The sequence below is a fragment of the Phaenicophaeus curvirostris genome, chromosome 8, assembly GCF_032191515.1.
Source record: "Phaenicophaeus curvirostris isolate KB17595 chromosome 8, BPBGC_Pcur_1.0, whole genome shotgun sequence".
NCBI lineage: Eukaryota > Metazoa > Chordata > Aves > Cuculiformes > Cuculidae > Phaenicophaeus > Phaenicophaeus curvirostris.
Genome location: NC_091399.1, coordinates 40184530 through 40198707, shown reverse-complemented (window position 1 = coordinate 40198707; position 14178 = coordinate 40184530). Strand labels below are relative to the sequence as shown.

General features: G+C 43.6%; 1 protein-coding gene across 3 annotated transcripts in view; it reads right to left on the bottom strand.

The window, feature by feature from the left end:
• LOC138723113 (glutamate-rich protein 3-like) overlaps window positions 1-14178 on the bottom strand; it is a 36567-nt gene that overhangs the window by 12401 nt on the left and 9988 nt on the right. For 2 of the 3 annotated variants that reach the window (XM_069862002.1, XM_069862001.1), the window contains exons 2-8: window positions 11790-11883; window positions 9737-9862; window positions 9054-9125; window positions 7351-7479; window positions 5937-6116; window positions 3343-3567; window positions 188-367 (exon numbers count right to left, since the gene is read on the bottom strand). In XM_069862002.1, the coding sequence (XP_069718103.1) occupies window positions 188-367; window positions 3343-3567; window positions 5937-6116; window positions 7351-7479; window positions 9054-9125; window positions 9737-9862; window positions 11790-11883 (1006 nt within the window). Of the gene's footprint in view, window positions 1-187; window positions 368-1799; window positions 1857-3342; window positions 3568-5936; window positions 6117-7350; window positions 7480-9053; window positions 9126-9736; window positions 9863-11789; window positions 11884-14178 lie in introns of those variants that run through there. The other variant, XM_069862003.1, reaches the window with a different exon arrangement.

Below are 14178 nucleotides of genomic sequence, written 5' to 3'. Positions count from 1 at the left end.
TCCGGGCTGTGATGAAAAACTGGGCATTAGACCACTAAGACAATGTCTTGAAAATTAAACAGAGATCAAAAAGGAGCATTTAAATAAAAGCTGATAAATATTTGGAAGGCGTGTTGCCTGCAGTATGCAGTTCTGCGAACTGCAGTACTAAAGCACTATTATAAAACTCTCCATGAATCTGCATTACCTCCAGAACGAAATCCAGCCTCACCCCACTGGCAAACTGCTGATCAGGCTCAAGTGTGTGGTGCTTTTGTTTACAGCTTGAAGCCTTCGGCGCAGACCCTATGGCAGCAGAGATACAAACTGGCGGGAGGAGAAGAGGTTGTAGCGTATTTCCTGGAGCTGTATTTGGTAGCCAAGAGGTCTAAAAAGGAAAAAGAAAACAGCTACAAAATCTCAGTGGATCACTTCCAGTGCAGAGTAGACTCTTAAAATAAAAAATAGCACTGATCAATATATTTGGAAGTGATGAGTGACTCTCAGGTATCCTGGGGAAACAAAATTTCCTGGACTGCCTCCAAAGAGCCAGACCACTTTAGGCATCGCTAACTGAGTATCCACAAACTGGAGCATCCAAAAGAATTCTTGGCCATAAATATAGTTTTTGCTACTGTCTCTTCACAGTGCAGCCTTGAAGCAAATGTAATGAACTGAAAGGAACTGTAGCAGCATGCTGTTTCGGTGGCTTCACCACATGGACATTCAGACAGTACACCACAAAAGCACGACTGTTCAATGCTGAACACTTTTCTCACTTTTTATTTTATCTTTTCCTTGTATACTCTTCAGAATACCGCATTGAAATGTTAAACACCTCCCCCCACCAAAAAAAATCCCTGTTTAACTGAGTTAAGTCACCATCTTGGAAAAGGCAAACTCCTTGGCTTGGTGTTGACGAGAAGGATGTTCACCATGATCATCAACTACAGCCCTACGTGCCCTCTGTATGGGTTGGAGAGGAGAAGGTCATTCAGGACTGAACAACTTTCTTCAGTCCGCACCAACTATCATTATAGAAATGGAGAACCAGATAAAACTGCGCTATATAGTTGACCTTGGACTTCAGTATCATTCTTTTTCAACAGTATATTAACATTCCTTCTCTTCCCATCAACAGAGTAAGAAATTTCTGAGCCAGCACTCCAAAGCATGGCCTTCTGGAATGAACTTTAGTCTTACTTCGCACCTTCAACTCTGTTCTCTAAAAATCCTCCCTTGCTTTCAGGGTTTTATAACATGTGTAAGCTTGTCTGCAGCCACAGTATTCATTGACAATACTTATGGTAAGGATACCAGCCTAGCCTTGGGTGATGAGGCACACAAAAAGGAAATATTAAAGTAGATTTATCACAAAGCAAAGCCATTTTTCTCTAGGTTCTGATTTGACACTCTTGCAACCTCAGCTTCTGGAGATTTCTTTTTAACTACACAATCCTGCAAAAAGGAAATCAGCCTCGAGTCGGGCAAGATGAAGCCTTCAGGTAGAACAATCAGGGTGATCATTGCTTTACACTAGGCATAGATGTCATAGGTGTACGAACACACTTTTGGCTGTGCATGCTTACATTATAGCGTATAGAGCATTTGGTGAAACTCACCAGTTGTGACTGACCAGATGGTTCTCCCACCACAAAAGGATGGGGCCTATAATGATTTCGTGGAACGAGTGGTGGATGTGGGGTGTACACAGAGCTAGCATCTTCCACTGATTTTCTGGATTTTTCCACCAAAAAGAACAGAAATGTATGTCTCTGAGGTGCTAAATATCCTTAACAGCAATGTCTGAGCTTGCCTTCCCTCTGTCTTTCATCAGACAGCTATGATAACCAAATTGCCCAGATCCAATTGAACACCTGCTTAAGGAATGAGAGAGAGATGAGGGAGAAGACTTGTTCCAGTCTCTGATTGATTCCCCTGCACCCTTCTACAGCTGCAGATCTCCCCAAGTTCAATTCCTCTGCCTATTTCTGTAGATCTCCCATTTCTTGATTTAGTCGAAGGCCTTTTTCTTTTCAAAATTTGAGTGCATCTGCCATTTCCTTGCTCTGACAGTGCCCCTCCCTGCCTTTTCATCTCAAGAGCTCCACACTGGGCTGATTACCCTCCTGGACATAGACAGCTACATTTCTTATCCTCCCTTGCCCAGTCATCAGGTTTTCTCCTTTCCTTTCAGATTAGCTACTCAACCAATTTCACTGAATGTATGAAGGGAGAATTAAATTACAATACTAATTGCAGACAGGTTCCTGTGTCCTAGCGTGGCATCACAGCAAAGACACAGATCGTATATCTGCAGGCGTCTCCTTTACACTTCTCACTGAAGGAAGCAGTTTTGCTTTATGTTCCAAAAGTACCCAACTCCAGAATCCCTTAATAGGGTGCCTTGGTCACTGCTTACACAGTGGCAACTTTCTACCAGCAGGAGTTCAGTCAGTAAGTAATGCTTCTGCAATTATCATAGTGAGCAGTGGTTTTCATTAAAATCTCCTCCTTTCTTTACCTGATTAATTGCTCACAAACGCATTATTAAAATTAAAAAGATTCAAAACTGTTCTTTAACTGCTCAAAGAAGCAGCTAGCTTCTCAGCGCATGCTTCTCAATGCAGGCTCTAACGAAGAGATAGGATGTTGAGGACATGTCAGCCAAAATGACAACTTTTCCCATACGCGTCCAAGTGACTTCATAGGGAGAACCATTGACTTCTCTGGGATTTCCACTACTGTAACAACTACAGCATCAAGCTCTACCCACACAACACCAAACTCTTTTCATTAGTTACATGCTGGTTCAGATAAACATCGTGAGGAGAGGCAAACGACTGAAAATTTGAATGCAGTGCTCAGCAGTAGTCAGAAGTGGATAGTCGCTAGAAATTGAATTTCCCAGAATGGCAGGGACCAAGTTTGATTGTCTCTCCCAGTCCTGGGTTCCTACAATTTCCTTGCAGCAGTCAAGACTGGCTGGAGTGTAACAGAAGAAGTTTTCACACACTCACAGCATTTCCCCCATCCTGCTGAAGTTCTGGCACCAGATACAGTCAGAGGCAGGATCTTGACTAAGACAGAAGGATTGACGAAGACAGAAGGCCATGAGTAAGAGTTCCTACGCCTTTTTGTTCAAGCACCTTTTTAGCCCCAGCTGATGGAAAACACCCAATGTTTTAGTATACTGAGAAAAGGGTGGCAGCTATGTATTTTAATAGTTATAATTTTTTTTTCTTTCAAAAATTCAGGGAATCTTTATGCAAACTAGATAGCCACATCTTTCAGCTTTAGGCAAATACACCCACAGGGAAGGTAACGTAACAATAAACAGAGAAGCAGACAGGAATAACTCACCTTTGGTAAAAGCTGCCCTCTGTCATTTGCTGCAGTGGTGGGATGGAATAATCTGCCTCTGAGCATCCTAGTTCTCACTGCTCTCACTGCATTTACGCTCTTGTCTCCCTTTTGCAGAGCGGGAGGTGGCACTGGTATCATATGATTGATGACTGGGAGTTGATACGGGGATATACCAGTTACGTATTCCACTGAATTCATAAGTGTTAACTCACTCCTCTCCCCCTGCAAAAACATGTTAACCAGGTTAAGTAGGTGACACAAAAAATAGCTACCAAGCATATTGAACTACTCATGGTTTGACTGCTCTTTACAGAATCACAGAATCACAGAATAACCAGGTTGGAAGAGACCCACCGGATCACCGAGTCCAACCGTTCCTACCAAACACTAAACCATATCCCTCAGCACCTCGTCCACCCGTGCCTTAAACACCTCCAGGGAAGGTGAATCAACCACCTCCCTGGGCAGCCTGTTCCAGTGCCCAATGACCCTTTCTGTAAAGAATTTTTTCCTAACGTCTAGCCTAAACCTCCCCTGGCGGAGCTTGAGGCCATTCCCTCTTGTCCTGTCCCCTGTCACTTGGGAGAAGAGGCCAGCACCATCCTCTCTACAACGTCCTTTCAGGCAGTTGTAGAGAGCAATGAGGTCACCCCTCAGCCTCCTCTTCTCCAGGCTAAACAACCCCAGCTCTCTCAGCCGCTCTTCATAAGGCCTGTTCTCCAGCCCTTTCACCAGCTTTGTTGCTCTTCTCTGGACTCTCTCCAGAGCCTCAACATCCTTCTTGTGGTGAGGGGCCCAGAACTGAACACAGTATTCGAGGAGCGGTCTCACCAGTGCCGAGTACAGAGGGAGGATAACCTCCCTGGACCTGCTGGTCACGCCGTTTCTGATACAAGCCAAGATGCCATTGGCCTTCTTGGCCACCTGGGCACACTGCTGGCTCATATTCAGTCGGCTGTCAACCAACACCCCCAGGTCCCTCTCCTCCAGGCAGCTTTCTAGACAGACTTCTCCCAGTCTGTAGCACTGCATAGGGTTGTTGTGCCCCAAGTGCAGGACCCGGCATTTGGCCTTGTTAAACCTCATGCCATTGGACTCTGCCCAGCGGTCCAGCCTGTTCAGATCCCTTTGCAGAGCCTCCCGACCCTCCAGCAGATCGACACTTCCACCCAGTTTAGTGTCGTCCGCAAACTTGCTAAGGGTGCACTCGATGCCTTCATCCAGATCATTGATGAAGACATTGAACAGGGCTGGACCCAGCACTGAGCCCTGGGGAACCCCACTTGTCACTGGCCTCCAGCTGGATTTCACACCATTCCAGCTGGATTTCACACCATTACAATTAGTAACACTCATGCCTCTCAAACAATTTCCTCACTTGGTGCTTGCCATTACGTTTATGAAAACCTTTATACGCTAAACCTCTTCGGTTTAATTTGCAAAGCAACGGACAGGCGGCTTGAAAATGTGGCCCTTATAGATCTAGACAACATCATTGTTAAACACATACTACTCGTAACCATGCAGAGTTCTGCTTCCAGGCAGGCACAATACTGCACAACCCCACAGCACTGCTGCATTCTTTCCGATGGCAAGCAAATTCCAAAGCAGTCAGCCAGAATCTTCCAACAGTAACACTATTTGGCACCAATTATACAAGAAGTTGTTCAAAACGCTTCTTTGCCTTTGTAGCAGAGGTTTAGTCCTCCTTCTGAATGAATTGCAAACAGAGGACCAAGGCCCTGAAAAGCAAAACATCTCTAGAGAATAAATTCTGCAAACATTGCGTGCTCTGGATCCGAGTTCTGCATCATCTTCATGCTTTATGACTGATTTAGCTGTTTTGTCTGTTGTGAGCATTAAAGAAACAATGCCCATTGTTGCCCAATCACCCATAATTATAGAAGACATAGAAAGCGTCAGCAAATTCTCGGAGGGAAGATCATGACCATCATAATATGGAACAAATGCACAGCAGCACAAAGTTATTCATGCATTTCCTGCCTGTCAGTGGCCACAGATCCAACATCCTCCATTCCCGTGGAACTCCTATCATACAGTCAATTACATAATGCTTTTCCTAGAAGAGAAGACAAGTCCAAATCTCACCTGAAAGTAACTGAATGCATATTAAGATCATGCTTGGCTACACCAAAAAGCTCTCATTCTCTGAACCCGCTAGTGTGATTTAGCAGTAGTAATGGTAAAAAAAGAAAGATGGTTTTTGCTACTTTTCAGCTGTAGGTGAAGATGAAATCTTGTAAGACTGTGTGAAAATATTCCTGAGTTCTTGATCTTACCCAGATGGCTGCTTCCCTCTCTACATAAAGGAAAATCTATGTAGAGGTAGAAAAATTTGCACATAGAGAGATTTTAGACTATAAAAGACAAGTCACCACATTTTTCCGGGCTGTGATGAAAAACTGGGCATTAGACCACTAAGACAATGTCTTGAAAATTAAACAGAGATCAAAAAGGAGCATTTAAATAAAAGCTGATAAATATTTGGAAGGCGTGTTGCCTGCAGTATGCAGTTCTAAGGACTGCAGTACTAAAGCACTATTATAAAACTCTCCATGAATCTGCATTACCTCCAGAATGAAATCCAGCCTCACCCCACTGGCAAACTGCTGATCAGGCTCAAGTGTGTGGTGCTTTTGTTTACAGCTTGAAGCCTTCGGCGCAGACCCTATGGCAGCAGAGATACAAACTGGCGGGAGGAGAAGAGGTTGTAGCGCATTTCCTGGAGCTGTATTTGGTAGCCAAGAGGTCTAAAAAGGAAAAAGAAAACAGCTACAAAATCTCAGTGGATCACTTCCAGTGCAGAGTAGACTCTTAAAATAAAAAATAGCACTGATCAATATATTTGGAAGTGATGAGTGACTCTCAGGTATCCTGGGGAAACAAAATTTCCTGGACTGCCTCCAAAGAGCCAGACCACTTTAGGCATCGCTAACTGAGTATCCACAAACTGGAGCATCCAAAAGAATTCTTGGCCATAAATATAGTTTTTGCTACTGTCTCCTCACAGTGCAGCCTTGAAGCAAATGTAATGAACTGAAAGGAACTGTAGCAGCATGCTGTTTCGGTGGCTTCACCACATGGACATTCAGACAGTACACCACAAAAGCACGACTGTTCAATGCTGAACACTTTTCTCACTTTTTATTTTATCTTTTCCTTGTATACTCTTCAGAATACCGCATTGAAATGTTAAACACCTCCCCCCACCAAAAAAAATCCCTGTTTAACTGAGTTAAGTCACCATCTTGGAAAAGGCAAACTCCTTGGCTTGGTGTTGACGAGAAGGATGTTCACCATGATCATCAACTACAGCCCTACGTGCCCTCTGTATGGGTTGGAGAGGAGAAGGTCATTCAGGACTGAACAACTTTCTTCAGTCCGCACCAACTATCATTATAGAAATGGAGAACCAGATAAAACTGCGCTATATAGTTGACCTTGGACTTCAGTATCATTCTTTTTCAACAGTATATTAACATTCCTTCTCTTCCCATCAACAGAGTAAGAAATTTCTGAGCCAGCACTCCAAAGCATGGCCTTCTGGAATGAACTTTAGTCTTACTTCGCACCTTCAACTCTGTTCTCTAAAAATCCTCCCTTGCTTTCAGGGTTTTATAACATGTGTAAGCTTGCCTGCAGCCACAGTATTCATTGACAATACTTATGGTAAGGATACCAGCCTAGCCTTGGGTGACGAGGCACACAAAAAGGAAATATTAAAGTAGATTTATCACAAAGCAAAGCCATTTTTCTCTAGGTTCTGATTTGACACTCTTGCAACCTCAGCTTCTGGAGATTTCTTTTTAACTACACAATCCTGCAAAAAGGAAATCAGCCTCGAGTCGGGCAAGACGAAGCCTTCAGGTAGAACAATCAGGGTGATCATTGCTTTACACTAGGCATAGATGTCATAGGTGTACGAACACACTTTTGGCTGTGCATGCTTACATTATAGCGTATAGAGCATTTGGTGAAACTCACCAGTTGTGACTGACCAGATGGTTCTCCCACCACAAAAGGATGGCGCCTATAATGATTTCGTGGACCGAGTTGTGGATGTGGGGTGTACACAGAGCTAGCATCTTCCACTGATTTTCTGGATTTTTCCACCTAAAAGAATAGAAATGTATGTCTCTGAGGTGCTAAATATCCTTAACAGCAATGTCTGAGCTTGCCTTCCCTCTGTCTTTCATCAGACAGCTATGATAATCAAATTGCCCAGATCCAATTGAACACCTGCTTAAGGAATGAGAGAGAGATGAGGGAAAAGACTTGTTCCAGTCTCTGATTGATTCCCCTGCACCCTTCTACAGCTGCACATCTCCCCAAGTTCAATTCCTCTGCCTATTTCTGTAGATCTCCCATTTCTTGATTTAGTCGAAGGCCTTTTTCTTTTCAAAATCTGAGTGCATCTGCCATTTCCTTGCTCTGACAGTGCCCCTCCCTGCCTTTTCTTCTCAAGAGCTCCACACTGGGCTGATTACCCTCCTGGACATAGAAAGCTACACTTCTTATCCTCCCTTGCCCAGTCATCAGGTTTTCTCCTTTCCTTTCAGATTAGCTACTCAACCAATTTCACTGAATGTATGAAGGGAGAATTAAATTACAATACTAATTGCAGACAGGTTCCTGTGTCCTAGCGTGGCATCACAGCAAAGACACAGATCGTATATCTGCAGGCGTCTCCTTTACACTTCTCACTGAAGGAAGCAGTTTTGCTTTATGTTCCAAAAGTACCCAACTCCAGAATCCCTTAATAGGGTGCCTTGGTCACTGCTTACACAGTGGCAACTTTCTACCAGCAGGAGTTCAGTCAGTAAATAATGCTTCTGCAATTATCATAGTGAGCAGTGGTTTTCATTAAAATCTCCTCCTTTCTTTACCTGATTAATTGCTCACAAACGCATTATTAAAACTAAAAAGATTCAAAACTGTTCTTTAACTGCTCAAAGAAGCAGCTAGCTTCTCAGCGCATGCTTCTCAATGCAGGCTCTCACGAAGAGATAGGATGTTGAGGACATGTCAGCCAAAATGACAACTTTTCCCATACGCGTCCAAGTGACTTCATAGGGAGAACCATTGACTTCTCTGGGATTTCCACTACTGTAACAACTACAGCATCAAGCTCTACCCACACAACACCAAACTCTTTTCATTAGTTACATGCTGGTTCAGATAAACATCGTGAGGAGAGGCAAACGACTGAAAACAGACTGAGGGTCTTCAGCTTCGAAAATGAGAAGGAATATTAAAAACGCATGTAAAATCACAAATGTCTTGGAAAAGGGGAATAGTTATTAATTTTGTTCATAATGAGAACAATGGAGCATCAAACAGAATTATCAGACAGCAGATACAGTAATTATTGTGCAGAAATTCAAGCAAGTACCATTTTATTCAACTTGCAATTAGATTCCACAACTAAGAATACTGCAGAACCAAAATAATAAGTTGATTCAAAGGGAATCATGTTTAGGAATGGGAGCTCCTGAGCCATTCGATAGAGCTAGAAGAGGTAACCTGGGGCAGGATCATCCTCTACTTGCTTGTTCCTTGTACTTTTTCCATAACCCACAGAGACAGGATGCTTGATTCAATGAATCGTTGGCCTGACTCAGGGCTGTTATTTAGCACAGGGCAAAACTAGCAAGTCCCATCAGTACTCAATAGCGTTCAAGCCTTACCTTGATTTTCTGCACCCTCACCTTCTTCACAGAATTTTCAAGTTTCCTTTTCATTTCCAGCTCGTGATAACGCTATCAATATCAGAGAAAGAAATCTCATTAACAGACATTATGAGATGTCAGTGAATGTAAGAGCATTTGCTTCTGTTCTGCTTATCACTCACCTGCTCCCTGGCCATTATCCTCATTTTGCCCAGCTATGAAACTACTACTGACTCAATCCATTTGCATTACATCCATGTGTATTAATATCAGAAAGGGAACAACTGAGCATTTGTAAAGTTGTAGGGACCAGCTGCACTCTTGATACGTAGTGGGAATGTGACCAAATCTTGTACTCAGGTAACATATATAACCATGTTCAAATTATTTTGGTTTTATTAGAATTTTTTAAGCAAACTAGCCTGTGACTATCACCCCAGAATCTGACAACTGCCAGCATGCATTAAGTGAGCCAAGATAGTGTCTGTTCTAATGGCAGTATGGTTTAACAGCTAGAGGCCAGTGGAGGTTCCATGTGGGGGACGCCAAGTACAAAGATTGTCCCTCTTCCCAGCAGGAGATACATTTTCAGGAGAGCATGAGGGCACAGCTACAGAAAACAGACTGGTATGAGATAATAGCCACTGTCTGTCTGCTGGGAAGTATTTGAAAAGGCTTACAGATCCCTAGTAAATGCATACCTCCATATCAAGGATCTTCTGAAACGTGGCCTGAGCCAGGCACTCCTCTGCGTATCTTTGCTGATCCTTCCTCCGAACATTTTGCCAGTATTCTTTATCAGGTATTATTCTTCCACTCCTTGAGATCTGTGGTAATCAAATATAAAGTGACTAAAAAGAACAGAAAACAGACTAAAGTATGTTTTCAAACAGAGTAGCACCTCTGCTTTCTGTCGTGGTGCTGGAGCTCACCTTCCCAGCACAAAACTGTAGTTTCTTTGACTGCATGGACCCCACCAGCCAAACAAGAGCAGGAGAGAAGCAGTCACGTTTTCTAACAACTGAGGGCTCACCCTTACTCTTCACGGGCCATCGCCCAAGTCAGTGAAGGGTAATTAAACACTCGCCTTCCCACTGTGTGAGGGTTGCATCTGCCTGTGCTAACCAGCATCACACCTAGGAGTGCATAGGTATTTTTTAAAATATTCAGCACATTCACCTTTACCAAATCCTTCAGTTTTCCATTAAACACTTTTGAAAAATAACATTGAAGCTATTTAAACTGCTAATAGAGTCAAAGATGCTTAGATCTCACAGTTTAAAAAAAAAACCAAGAGAATCAATATGAGTCTGTATATTTGCAAACTGAAAGATCTTGCAGAGAAAAAATCCAGTAAGCAAAAAGAAATACAGACCAAAAAACATAAAACATTCTAAATTTATCAAAACACCTCCATGAAAGATCTTCTTCTGCCTGGATGTGAAATGCAAGCAGATTGACAAGCATTCTCACATCACCAGAACAGTACAGTAATACAGTGCCACATGTAACTTCTTACTGGAAATGCATTTACTGAGCAGAAGCTCAGGGCTAAGCCAAAGCTCTCCAATGTTTAGATACATCATCAATCCATGTCAGCCACTCTTCGCAGTTTCAGGCAGACAGGCATTATGACTGCTGCATTACAGAAGCTGCAGTGGAAGCATAAGCTTGATATTCCATGGAGTATGGCCTCCATATTGACTCTTAGCACATTCCTTCTTGTGTGGAATCATCGTTCACCAGCAGCCCCCATGGCAGCACTTTGAGAGCCCCAGGTGGCCCTTGGACCTTGTCATCCTGAAACACGCTCAGTGTCAGGTGAAGCATTTCCTCAGCTGCAACTACTGTCTTCAAAACTGCTTAGCACACAGAGCTAAGCTCCGAGCTCTGGCTTTCTGTCATTCGGATTTCAGTAATGCAGCCTTAGGACGAAACGGTGTGACCAGCAGGTCCAGGGAGGTTATTCTCCCTCTGTATTCGGCACTGGTGAGACCGCTCCTCGAATCCTGTGTTCAGTTCTGGGCCCCTCACCACAAGAAGGATGTTGAGGCTCTGCAACGAGTCCAGAGAAGAGCAACGAAGCTGGTGAAGGGGCTGGAGAACAAGACTTAACGAGGAGTGGCTGAGAGAGCTGGGGTTGTTTAGCCTGGAGAAGAGGAGGCTGAGGGGAGACCTCATTGCTCTCTACAACTACCTGAAAGGAGGTTGTAGAGAGGAGGGTGATGGCCTCTTCTCCCAAGTGACAGGGGACAGGATGAGACAGAATGGCCTCAAGCTCCGCTAGGGGAGGTTCAGGCTGCACATCAAAAATTTTTTTCATGGAAAGGGTCATTGGGCACTGGCAGAGGCTGCCCAGGGAGGTTGTTGAGTCACCATCCCTGGAGGTGTTTAAAAGACGGCTGGATGAGGTGCTGAGGGGCATGGTTTAGTGACTGATGGGAACGGTTGGACTCAACGATCCTGTGGGTCTTTTCCAACCTTGTGATTCTGTTATCTAGATGACCTACGGTAGGTAATAATGCAGCAGAAAATGCCTGGATTAAACAAACCTGCCCTCAGTCTCAGTGTGATCGCATGGCTGTGATCTGGCACAGCATGATTTCACATTTGGCTAGCTGGTCAACTCCTCACCAACACATACCTCTAACAAACAAACAACAAATCCATTAGTGGTTTGATTTGTCCACTATTAGAGGAAACAAAGAACTCTCCTCTTTTTTTTTCTCAGAAAAGGAAACTTTTCAGTCTCACCAGTCCTGATCTCACAAGATGTCGTCTTATCCTGGCATTGCTGAAATATCCAACCAGGTGTTTGTCTGTAAGGCTATTGTAGGTTCCAATAAATCTGAAATAAAATCAATATAGATGCATATAATCCCTTTGATAGTCAAATTATTACAGCTTAAGTTATACATACTTACCCAATAGTTTGCTGCACAAAATGCTATCTTGATGAATCAAGCCCAACATTTTGTCAGATAAATGCTAATCAGACTATGTAAAAGCAAGATCTTACTGTCTGTGGAACGTTCCTATCAGAAACAACTGACTTCTACGTAAGATACAGCAGTTCAGCATTGACCAGCATCCCACCACTGAGGCACAGGGTCCAAGAAAGCCCAGCTCTGAAAGTCTCCTCCAAGACCGACTCTCGCAACAGCCTCCTCAGGTGACCTTCACCAGGCCATCACCATATCATACAACATCTGGAGCTGGATTACTGGCATGGACTCCAGCTCCCTTGCTACCCAGCCATGGGCTTTGTCAGAAGTGCAGTATATGGTACATCTCCAGGGAGGGGGATGTCCCATAACTCCTGCACCACTGCACTGCCCTACCATGCACCTCATGCTCCCCTTCCTCCTCCCGCCTCCCAACTCGTGGTAGGCATGGCAGTGATAGAGCTTCTGGCAGCTTGCGCAAAGACCTATAATAATAACTTGGCTTGGGAGGGATCTTCAGAAGCCACCTAATCCAGATCCCAGCTCCAGACAGATCACTTATACAACTTTATCTCTACAAAAGAATTTTCCTGCAGTCTTCATAGCCAGCTCTGAGCCATTATTGTCTGGTCTCTAACACCAAAAAAATTGCTTTCTTCCATCTACTCAGGTTAACAGAAACTGCTAGCACCAAAATATATTTTCAAGACAGAACACTGTTTCCGTGTTATTTTCACTGCCTTGAAAGTTAGCAGACATGTTATTAACTTGGATGCAAATTCTGCTCTGATGAAGGGACTATTTATTTGTTTTTTTAGCCGAAGCCTCCTTCTGTATCCACATTTCCAACCTTTTATTTTAACAGCTATTTCCCCTTCTTTAATGTTCCCTCCATCAGAGGGAGTGTACATCAAATTTGCCACTTCAAACACCTATACAGAAAACTAGGTTGCTTCAATTGCAGATGTCAAAAAATAGGCTTAAATATAACCTTCTGTTTTGAACAATTTTCTCAATTGGGATTCAGCTACGTATCTGTTACAATGTTGTCTGGCTAACCACTAATTTGCTCATGAACAAAAAAGCCTGCCTCAAAAAGCATTTCTCCATTTGGCCTTTACACAAATAGAACTCACAAACAACTCAGGAAAACGAATCTACAACAGCAACATTAGGAACCATCCTAAACCATTTCAGGGAGCATTTATGTGAACACAACAGTGACTCCAGGCTATTATTTAAACAGACAGACAAGAATGTTTATCCCACAAACATATTGATAAATTCAATTGCACAAAACTTGTGCAGGGCAAGATTCATAACTTCCATGGTATATACAGGCCAGGAAGCCTACGGTACGGCATTACGGTTTTGCTGGCTGGCCCCACATGGCTATAGTTTGAAGTGCAACTTGCATTGATGAGAACAATTTTGCTCTCTAAATACAGTTACTGTGTTACATTTTTACATTTTTACATTTTTACATTTACTTTATTACCTTTTACCAAAAATCAGCAGATCTGCTCTGTGTAGCCTATTTCCTCAAACTCAATAAAATCCAAACACGCTCTGCAGGAAAGCAAAGAGTTTGTGCCAAAGTTGGGGCAGCAAGCAGACTCCTGTGTCTGCAGGAATCCCATCACTATTGCTCCAGCCCTCAGCCAGCTACCACCTCTTCACCACCTCGGCCTTTCTGTGGAGAGCACGCTTTGCACTGGCAGGACCGAAGAAAGTCCCCCTCCAGACCCAGGTGTCAGAAAAGAGGCAAGTGATGAAGGATCTCTCTTGAGAACCCAGGTCTTCCTGGGTTAGAAAGCACAGACACCGGGCAACCCATCGCTCAGTTCGGTACCAGCCTGCACAGCTCAGAGCCAAGGACCCAAGGCTTTTGCCACACCATGCTCTCAAGATTTTAACGAGACTGACTAGCCAGTAGCACAACAGCTCTGAAGGGCTGCTCAGTCTAAAAGAGTCCTGGGACTAGGCAGTCGTAGCGGCCAGCGTGGCTGGGCTACACTACCTGCTGCCAATCTTTGCCCCTCAAAACACCCCTCATGTTATGCAAAAGTCCTTTTCTGTATTTGGAGCAATAAACATGGGTCCAATATGAAATGCAAGAACCTCTCGAGTATTTTCCAGTTCCCATGCTAAAATACTCAGGATTGTCTTTAATGCATACACTGAGCAATCCAAAGTGA